The sequence below is a fragment of the Apus apus genome, chromosome 26, assembly GCF_020740795.1.
Source record: "Apus apus isolate bApuApu2 chromosome 26, bApuApu2.pri.cur, whole genome shotgun sequence".
NCBI classification, from domain to species: Eukaryota; Metazoa; Chordata; class Aves; order Apodiformes; family Apodidae; genus Apus; species Apus apus.
In genome coordinates this window covers 2,302,440-2,311,393 of record NC_067307.1, presented here as the reverse complement: position 1 = coordinate 2,311,393, position 8,954 = coordinate 2,302,440, and the positions used below count along the sequence as shown (strand labels likewise).

Below are 8,954 nucleotides of genomic sequence, written 5' to 3'. Positions count from 1 at the left end.
TGTTCCAGAAGTGTCTGTTCCTTCCTTATGTCCCATCTTCCCCACCCCAGAGATACCTGTTTCTTCCTCATTTCCCCATCCTCTCTACCCCAGAGATGTCTGTTCCTTCTTTATTTCCCCATCCTCTCTGTTCCAGAGGTGTCTGTTCCTTCCTTATGTCCCATCTTCCCCACCCCAGAGATGTCTGTTCCTTCCTGATGTCCCATCTTCTCCACCCCAAAGATGTCTGTTCCTTCTTTATTTCCCCATCCTCTCTGTTCCAGAGGTGTCTGTTCCTTCCTTATGTCCCATCTTCCCCACCCTGGAGATGTCTGTTCCTTCCTTATTTCCCCTTCCTCTCCACCCCACAGATACCTGTTCCTTCCTCATTTCCTCATCCTCCTCACCCCACAGATACCTGTTCCTTCCTCATTTCCTCATCCTCCTCACCCCACAGATACCTGTTCCTTCCTCATTTCCCCATCCTCCTCACCCCAGAGATGTCCATACCCCTCTTTCTTCCCTCTCCCCCCCCAGCCTGCCAGCCCAGCCTTCCCTTGGGACCTCCCCTGCTTTCTCCCCACCTTCCATGCCCCCCACCCTGGGATGCAGCTCTGCCCTGCTCCCAGAGGGAAGCGTGGGAGCGAGGCAGGGGCACTTCCCAGAGGCAGCGACCCTTAAAGCTCTGAACAAATCTCTGTTTTGATTAGCTGCGCTCCTAAATGATTTATAACCAGCATAACACAATCATGACAATAACTCCCTAATCAGATTAAAGCTCTCTCCATTTGTCTGGGGCTTTGTGCTCTAATCTCTCCCTCCCCTCTCTGCCATCGATTTTATTTTCCCAGCCCTGCCAAGAGCTTGTTGTGTTTTTTTTTTCCCCAGCCTTTCCATCCTCCTTATCCAGCCTCCACATTCCAGGGACAGGTTTTCCACCCTAAACCCGATCCGTGCAGACAGGGGGAAACCCTGAGCGTTTTATTCCAGCGACAAAACTCCCGGCACTTTGCCCAGCCCCTGGGGCTGCTGCTGTGAAATTTGATTAGTCCCGGTCAGAGTGAGCCCCTCGTTAGCCCGACTGGCACGGAACAAACCTCGTCAGACCCCGCAGGGTCTCTTAAGTGAAGTCCAGAAAGTGTTTCCATTTCTTTGGTTAACGAAGAAAAAGAGTGGTGGAGGAAGCTGGAAGGAGCAGGGGATTGCAGCGAGGAGCCAGGCTGGAGGATGGGGAGGAGAGAGGAGTGTGTTAAAGCTGATTAATAACAAATAACCACCATAATGAGCACTAATTAATAAGAGCACGCCCTTAAGCAATCGATTCCCGGTGTTGTGCTGTCGGGAGTCCCCGTCACTCCAGCTAAACTAAGCTGGATGCTCCTGGTTTTTCCCACGTTTCCCAGGATCTGGAGATGGGAACCAGCCCAGACGTGGAGAGGGATCATCCCTCATTCCCATCGGAACAGCCCTGGGAAAGGCTGGGATGCCCTGGGCTAAGGAGCATCTCCCATCCCTCCACACACCCTGTGTCCCCCAAACCACCCCCAGGTCCCAGGGCATAGCAAGTCCTGCCTTGCTCTGTGCTTTCCTGATGCTCACTCCCTGGAGAAACCTGCTGGAACCTTGGTTGTCTCTTTCTGACTTCATTTTTAAGGCCTGTGCCCTGTGTGATCCCACCTGGGTGGGCAGGGGAGTCCCGAGGAGCACAGAACTCCAGGGGACCTGCTTGTCTCCCATCCCCTTCCCTCCATCCCACAATGGATGGATTGATACCCAGCTTTAATCAGCATTACACATAAAGCACTTCATTTGCCTTATTAAAAGTCTGCACTTCGGATTTTCAGGATCCAGGAAATTAACTCAAGCACCTAAGCATTTATTTGATTGGAAGAGGTTATAAATAATTCATGCCCTTTTTTTTTTTGGTATTTGCCTTCGTTGGCAGACCTGCCAGGGTGAGAGGGGACCAGAAGTGGCTCCTGAGGTCCCTCCATCCAGGGTAACAGGCACCAAAGGACACTAGGGGAAGCCCTGGGAGATGTTCCTGTGGCAGGGAACCATCAGACAACAGGGAACTGGGGCTGTGCCACTGTGCCCAGCTGAGGGGCTGGATGATCCCCTAGCAAGGGTTGTCCAGGGCTGGAGGAAGAGGAGGAGGAAGAACAAGGACCCAGAGCCAAGTCAGGCCGTGCACTGGTCTCACTGTCCTGGGAGGAAAGGAGCTAAAATCACCATGACAATAAAGCTGAGAATTTCATCCATAATTCAGAGGAGCTGGAAAGTGGGATTGTATGAAAAAAATAACAATAGAAAAAAGTATAAAAATTAAAAATGTGGCTGAGACAGGAAAAATTGCTGCTGCTGTTCTTGCTGAGGGAGGATGTGACCTTCGGACAGGCCAGGTGGCTGGTCCTGCCCCTGCTGGTGGCTGCTGGTGGGGGCTGAAGGCAGGAATGTCCCCTCCCGGGGGACGTGGGGGCTGCCAGGGGCTGTGGCACCATCCAGAAAGGTGGGGAGACAGAGAGGAATCTGCAGGAAACGGTGAGCTGGGCATTGTCCTGCTGCATCCAGGAGTTTAGGATGAGCATCCCAGGGCTGTGGGATTGTCCTGCTGCATCCAGGAGTTTAGGATGAGCATCCCAGGGTGGGATTGTCCTGCTGCATCCAGGGCTTTGGGATGAGCATCCCAGGGCTGTGGGATTGTCCTGCTGCATCCAGGAGTTTAGGATGAGCATCCCAGGGCTGTGGGATTGTCCTGCTGCATCCAGGGCTTTGGGATGAGCATCCCAGGGCTGTGGGATTGTCCTGCTGCATCCAGGGCTTTGGGATGAGCATCCCAGGGTGGGATTGTCCTGCTGCATCCAGGGCTTTGGGATGAGCATCCCAGGGCTGTGCCTGGTCCAGCTGCATCTCACCTTCCCTAAGGACGCATGGGGGTTCGCAGGATGCAAAGCTGGGGTTCCCAAGCTTTGCCTGGATGAGGAGCGGGGTACTGGGGGTCTGCAGGACCCCCCGGCTCTGCGGGGTGAGAGTTTGGGGGTGCAGGGGAGGCAGGAACGGAGCGGGGGGGGGGGCTGGGAGGGGGGGGGCTGCCTGCACGGCGGGCGCGCACCGCCCTCTCGCGGACACACCCGGAACTGCAGGCCCCGCAGCTTCCCCAGATGTTCCCCTGCAGCTGCCCCAGATGTGCCCCCCAGCTGCCCCAGATGTCCCCCCCACACTCCTCAGGGAGGGATACCCCAGGCGCAGGGCAGCTCTTTGCCTCCTTCCCCCTCCAGCCATGGGTGCGCTGAGCTGGGGGGGGGTCTCAGCAATGCCTGGGAGCAGGGGGTCGGGTGAGGGATGGGGTGGGGGGTACGTAGGGGGTGTTCCTCTCCTTCCTCACCCCGCTCACTGCATGTGCCTCTTCTTAACAAACTTGAAGGCCACGTTGTCATACTCGGTGTCCCCCAGCCACTCCTTGCCCTGCGGCAGGAAGGGCTGCCGGAGAGGGAGGGGCTTCTTGGGCACGGCATAGTCATCCCGCTGGGGGTCGTAGGGGTACTCGTGCCCGGGGGGCTCCTCGGGGGTCGCCTGCAGCCTCCAGGCCTCCCCCTTCACCTCTTCGGGCTCGTCGTAGAGGGTGTGTTGGGGGGACAGACCCTCGGGCTCGTCGTAGATGTGGTCGGGCTCGGGGGTGGTGGGGCGGGGCGGGGGCTGCTGCCCCCCTGCTGCCCTCGCCTCCCCGATGCTGTTGTAGAGGGGGTCAAGGACCTTCTTGGGCTGGGTGGCCAGGCTGCCGAACTTGCGGGCCACCAAGGTCTTGGCGATGGTGTCGAAGGGGACGGCGTACTCGGGCTCGACGGGCAGAGCATCCTGCCTCTGGCCTTTCTCCAGTGCCGGGGGGTTTCCCTGGAGCAGGGGCTTGCAGGGCTCAGCATAGGAGCTGTCGGCACCACAGGAGGGCAGGAAGCTGCTTGCCGGTTCTCCAACCCCTGAGCAACTAGGGGGCATCACCGGCTTGGCTTTGGGCACTTTCCCCTCCCTGGTGGGCTCCAGAGAGGGGCACTTGGTGCCAGCAGGTTCCTCATGCCCCTGTGCCCAGCTGGGCATCCTGGCGTGGCCGAGTGGTCGGGAGACATCGTCCCCAGGACCAGCCCGCCAGGGCTCCTCGGCTCCCTGGCTGCGGTGGAGGTTGATGGCCGACTCAATGGCCTGGAAGATCTCCTTGCTTTGCCTGGTCTCAAACTCGAAGTTGCCCTCTCCAGACGCGCAGCGCCGGCCGGCCTCGAAGGAGAAGGTCACCTGGGGAGGGGCAGGGTCAGGACCCCGTGCCACCCCCCAGCCCAGCCCACCTCCCCGTCACCCCACATACCTTATCCCTCCCGAAGCGCCGCAGGAAGGGGTAGGGCCAGCTGTAGAGGACCTCCAAGGTCTGGCAATCCCGCAGCTCCAGAGCTTCCCCTCCAGCCTGCAGGACGCAGCGTCCCCGCAGCCGGCAGCGCTCGGAGGACTCGGTGGTCCTCACTGTCACCTCGAATTCCTGCTCCGAGGGAGCTGGGGTTGGGGGGGGGGGGGGGGGAGGGTGGCTTTTGAAGGCAGGGCAAGAGCAGAGCTGCATCTCCCAGAACCCAGAGAGGTGCTGCGGGGGCGGCTGGTGACACCTCTTGCAGCCGGGGTGGGAGGAAGCGGCTTCGGGCTGATAAGGGCTGGAGGGCTCCAGCCGGGGAGCAGCCCCGATAGAGCAGTGAAACCCAGCCCTGCCAGACCGCAGAGCAGGAAGAGGTTGTGTCAGAGGTTGTTTCGGGGGGGGGGGGGGCAGGAGACTTTCCACCCTGCCCCCAGCAGCACGTAGTCGTGGTGGGGGTTGATCCCCAGGGAGAAAGCGGCCGAGGTGCTTTGGGAATTGGGGGTGATGAACCCAGGGCTGGAGCTGCTCTAGGTCTGGAGCCAGGCTGGGAGAGTTGGGGGGTTCAGCCTGGAGAGGAGAAGGCTCCAGGGAGACCTGAGAGCACCTTCCAGTGCCTGGAGGGGCTCCAGGAAAGCTGGGGAGGGGCTTGGGACAAGGGCTGGGAGGGATGGGATGAGGGGGATGGATGAAAACTGGGAGAGGGAGATGGAGGTTGGAGATGAGGAGGGAATTCTGGGCTGTGAGGGGGGTGAGAGCCTGGCCCAGGTTGCCCAGGGAAGCTGTGGCTGCCCCATCCCTGGCAGTGTTGAAGGGCAGGTTGGATGGGGCTTGGAGCAGCCTGGGCTGGTGGGAGGTGTCCCTGCCCATGCAGGGGGTTGGATCTGGATGATCCTTCAGGTCCCTTCCCACCCAAACCAGTCTGGGATTCTATGATTCTATGAGACCCTACAGAACATGGTGCAAGCAACCCCAGCTCGGCTACACCTTCCCCTCTTCCCAGTGCCTACCTTTGCCCCTGGAGCTGTAGAGGGAATTTTCCTCCATGGAGAACAAGCCCTCAGTCCCCAGGGAGCTCTGCTGCCCACTCTTGCCTGCTGCCAGCTCCTCCCTACACCTCTGCCCCGGCAAAGAGCAGCGAGTGAGGGCAGGCAAAACACAACTCCCCCACCACAGCCAACCCCCAGAACTCCCCCCCACGCATCTCCCAGTTATCCCTGTCTGCTTCATACCGGGAAGGCCAGCTGGCACAGCTTCTGGATCCAGTCAGCTGCCTCCACGCCCTCAGCAGCCAGGAGGTACCTCTTCTCGGTGGTCTCCAGCAGGAAGGGGATGGTCTCCTTGGGGCAGCCAGTCTCTCCACTGGCCTCCACCACATGGACACAGTCGCTCAGCTTGACCAGCCTCTTGCTGCCTTCCCCTTTCCGCAGCTTCTCGGCCGCTGGGGGTGAGGAGCCCTCAAACAGCTCCAGGCGGGCACTGGAGCAGGAGCTTTCCCGGGACAGGACACCCCAAAACTTCTTCCATTTCTACAGGCAGAGGAGGGAAAACCCAGCATCGCTCTTGGGATCATCCCCTCCCAGGTTGCCCAGGGAAGCTGTGGCTGCCCCATCCCTGGCAGTGTTGAAGGGCAGGTTGGATGGGGCTTGGAGCAGCCTGGGCTGGTGGGAGGTGTCCCTGCCCGTGCAGGGGGTTGGATCTGGATGATCTTTCAGGTCCCTTCCAACCCAAACCATCCCGTGATTCTGTGATGAAGTTGGAGTGTCCCTCAATCCACTGTCTTAAGTCTCACAGAATCACAGGGTGGTGGGGGTTGGAAGGGAGCTCTGGAGATCAGCCAGTCCAACCCCCCTGCTAGAGCAGGATCCCCTAGAGCAGATCCCACAGGAACACAGCCAGGAGGGGCTGGAATGTCTCCAGGGATGGAGACTCCACAGCCTCCCTGGGCAGCCTGTCCCAGGGCTCTGTCACCCTCAGAGTCAAGAAGGATTTTCTCCTCTTCAGGTCAAACCTCCTGTGCTCCAGTTTGTGCTCGTTGCCCCTTGTCCTCTTCCCACCCAAACCAGTCTGGGATCCTACCCACGAGCCCAGGGCAGGACACGGGAGCAAACTCCAGGCTCAGGATCTCCCCCCCTCACCCAGATGGGCTGGACAAAGCAGGGGGTGAGAAAAATCAAGCAGATCAAGGAAAAACATTCCCAGCCCGCAGCAAGGTTTTCCCAGCTGGGAAAGGCACTGGCTACATCCCAGTTTCATCCAGCACTGGGATCCATCCCGTGCCTCCCCCAGCCCCAAAGCCACAGCCCCCAGCTGCTGGGGAACTTCCCACTGCCTGATTCCTCCAAAAAACACCCAGCTTCCCAAAGCCATTCCCAGCTGGCCCCCTGGAGCAGCCCGTGGCATTCCACCTGTGGGAGGCAGAGGGAAGAGGCAGGGGAAGAAGTTTTGGGCCCAAACCGGGGTTCCCTGCCCTGGTGACCCACCAGGCTTTGCCAAGACCTGTCCCCATTTTTCCAGGAAGGATTTTGGGGGGCATCTTCTTCCCCCCACCCCGTCCTCCTCCTGCCGGGTGACACCCGGGGTGGCTCCTTCCCTGTCTTGCCCAAGAGAAGTTGTTGCCAAATTCCAGCCATTCCCAGCCCCACAAACCACGGAGCTGTGGGGGTGGTGGGACCCCCTTTTCCGGGGGGGGGGGGAGACCCCCAGATTTGGGGGAGGGGGGATTCTCTTTGCCCAGCACCATCTCTCCCCCCCCTCCTCACCCATCCCCACCGCCCCCCTTGTGCTGGTTGGGAATCCAACAGGGTGGAATCATCCCATTCCCTTTGGATCCACTCCCAACCTCCCCCCCCCATCTTTTGCCCCCCCACCCATGGGTGTGTCCCCCCCCCCCACCACCTCCTCACCTTCCCAAAGGTCTGCTGCAGCTGGAGGTGAAGCCCACCCTGCTTCACCACCGCCTCCTCCATCCTCGGGCATCCTCCTATCCTGCTGACCCCCCCCCCCTCTTTTGTCCCTCAGCTCCTGGATGTGGGGGGGGGGTCCTGCCCCAGCCTGTGCCCCCCGTGTGTCCCCGTCCGCACCCCAGACACGGGCTGGGTCGGGGTGTCTCAGCATGTGACGTGTGGTTGAGGCTCTTCTGGTTCCTCCACAGCTCTGGCTTCCTGTGCCTCCCACCTCACCGCAACGGGTGGCTGCCCCCCCCCCCCCCGCCCTGCCTCAGTTTCCCCATCGGGTCCACAGGCAGCTCCCTGGGAAGGGGAAAGACACCCCCTGCCCCCCCCCAGTGCTGCTCATCTGCCCCCTCCCAGCCTGCCCGGTCCAAACCAGTGCTCCCAGTAAGGGCAGCACAGCTCCCAGCCCCAAAACCAGCTGGGATGGGGGTGGGGGGAAAAGGTGGGGAGGGGGGTGGTGTGGGGGGCAGCTGGTGGCCGGGGACAGGAGTGGGGGGGACAAGGAGGGCAGGGGCTGGACATGGAGCTGGGGTAACTGGGAGCACTGGGGCAACTGGGAGCACTGGGGCAGGGCCTGGGGTAACTGGGGCCACTGGGACTGGACTGGGGTAACTGGGAGCACTGGGGCAACTGGGAGCACTGGGGCAGGGCCTGGGGTAGCTGGGGCCACTGGGACTGGACGGGGGTGACTGGAAGCACTCGGGCAACTGGTGCTGGGCTGGGGTGACTGGGAGCACTGGTGCCAGACACTGGTGGACAACTGGGGTAACTAGGAGCACTGATGCTGGGTACTGAGGTAACTGGGAGCACTGATGCTGGACACTGGTGGACACTGGGGTAACTGGGAGCACTGATGGTGGACACTGATGAGCACTGCATTAACTGGGAGCATGGTGCTGGGTACTGAGGTAACTGGGAGCACTGCTGGTGGACACTGGGGTCACCGGGAGCACTGCTGGAGGACAGTGGGGTAACTGGGAGCACTGATGGAGGACACTGGAGTCACTGGGAGAACCGCTGGCGGACACTGGGGTCACTGGGAGTACTGCTGGAGGACACTGGGGTCACTGGGAGCCCTGCTGGTGGTCACTGGGAGCACTGCTGGAGGACACTGGGGTCACTGGGAGCCCTGCTGGTGGTCACTGGGGTGACTGGGAGCGCTGCTGGCGGGCACTGGGACCACCGGCAGCCCCGCCGCCGGACGCAGCTGAAGCACCGTCTCCCCCTCCCAGCGGGCGCGGCCCCTTTAAGCGCCGTGTCAACAACTCCCGCCCCTCCCTCCGCCGCGTCGCGTCCGAAGTCACATCCGGGGACTTCGCGGGGGGGGGCGTGGCTATCGGGGGCGTGGCTATCGGGGGGAGTGGGCGTGGCCTGGAGGGGGAATTATTTCTCACCCCTCCGTGCGCCACTTCTCTCCCCGCGCTGCCGCGCATGCGCGGGGGGGCGGGGCAGGAAGCGGCGCGAGCGGCGCGCGGGGCGCGGCGGGAGGAGGAAAGGAGGGGGGGGGGGGGGCGGCGTGCGGCGCGCGCCGGGCCCGGCGGGGGCGGGGGGAGCGGAGCATGAATGGAGCAAGATGGCGGATCATGTGCAGGTACCGGGGGGGGGGGAGGACACACACAGACACAAACACCGGC

At 61.4% G+C, this 8,954-nt stretch overlaps 2 protein-coding genes across 5 annotated transcripts in view; one reads left to right on the top strand and one right to left on the bottom strand.

The window, feature by feature from the left end:
* Nucleotides 1–1,153: 1,153 nt before the first annotated feature.
* Nucleotides 1,154–7,335, bottom strand: DOK2 (docking protein 2). Of its 2 annotated transcripts, XM_051640908.1 has the most exons (6): nucleotides 7,273–7,335; nucleotides 5,599–5,895; nucleotides 5,377–5,485; nucleotides 4,334–4,515; nucleotides 3,365–4,263; nucleotides 1,154–1,199 (listed from the first exon to the last, which is right to left on the bottom strand). In XM_051640908.1, the coding sequence occupies exons 1-5, from the start codon at nucleotides 7,333–7,335 to the stop codon at nucleotides 3,370–3,372; spliced, it is 1,545 nt and encodes a 514-aa protein (XP_051496868.1). In that variant the 3' UTR covers nucleotides 1,154–1,199; nucleotides 3,365–3,369. The 2 variants fall into 2 exon arrangements, with proteins under 2 accessions (XP_051496868.1, XP_051496869.1); XM_051640909.1 differs by lacking the exon at nucleotides 7,273–7,335 and having other exon boundaries at nucleotides 4,334–4,501; nucleotides 5,599–5,837.
* Nucleotides 7,336–8,830: 1,495 nt separating this feature from the next.
* XPO7 (exportin 7) overlaps nucleotides 8,831–8,954 on the top strand; it is a 49,508-nt gene continuing 49,384 nt past the window's right edge. For all 3 annotated transcript variants that reach the window (XM_051640887.1, XM_051640886.1, XM_051640888.1), the window contains exon 1: nucleotides 8,831–8,911. In XM_051640887.1, coding sequence (XP_051496847.1) covers nucleotides 8,894–8,911 — 18 coding nt within the window. In that variant the 5' untranslated portion in view covers nucleotides 8,831–8,893. The remainder of the gene's footprint in view (nucleotides 8,912–8,954) is intronic.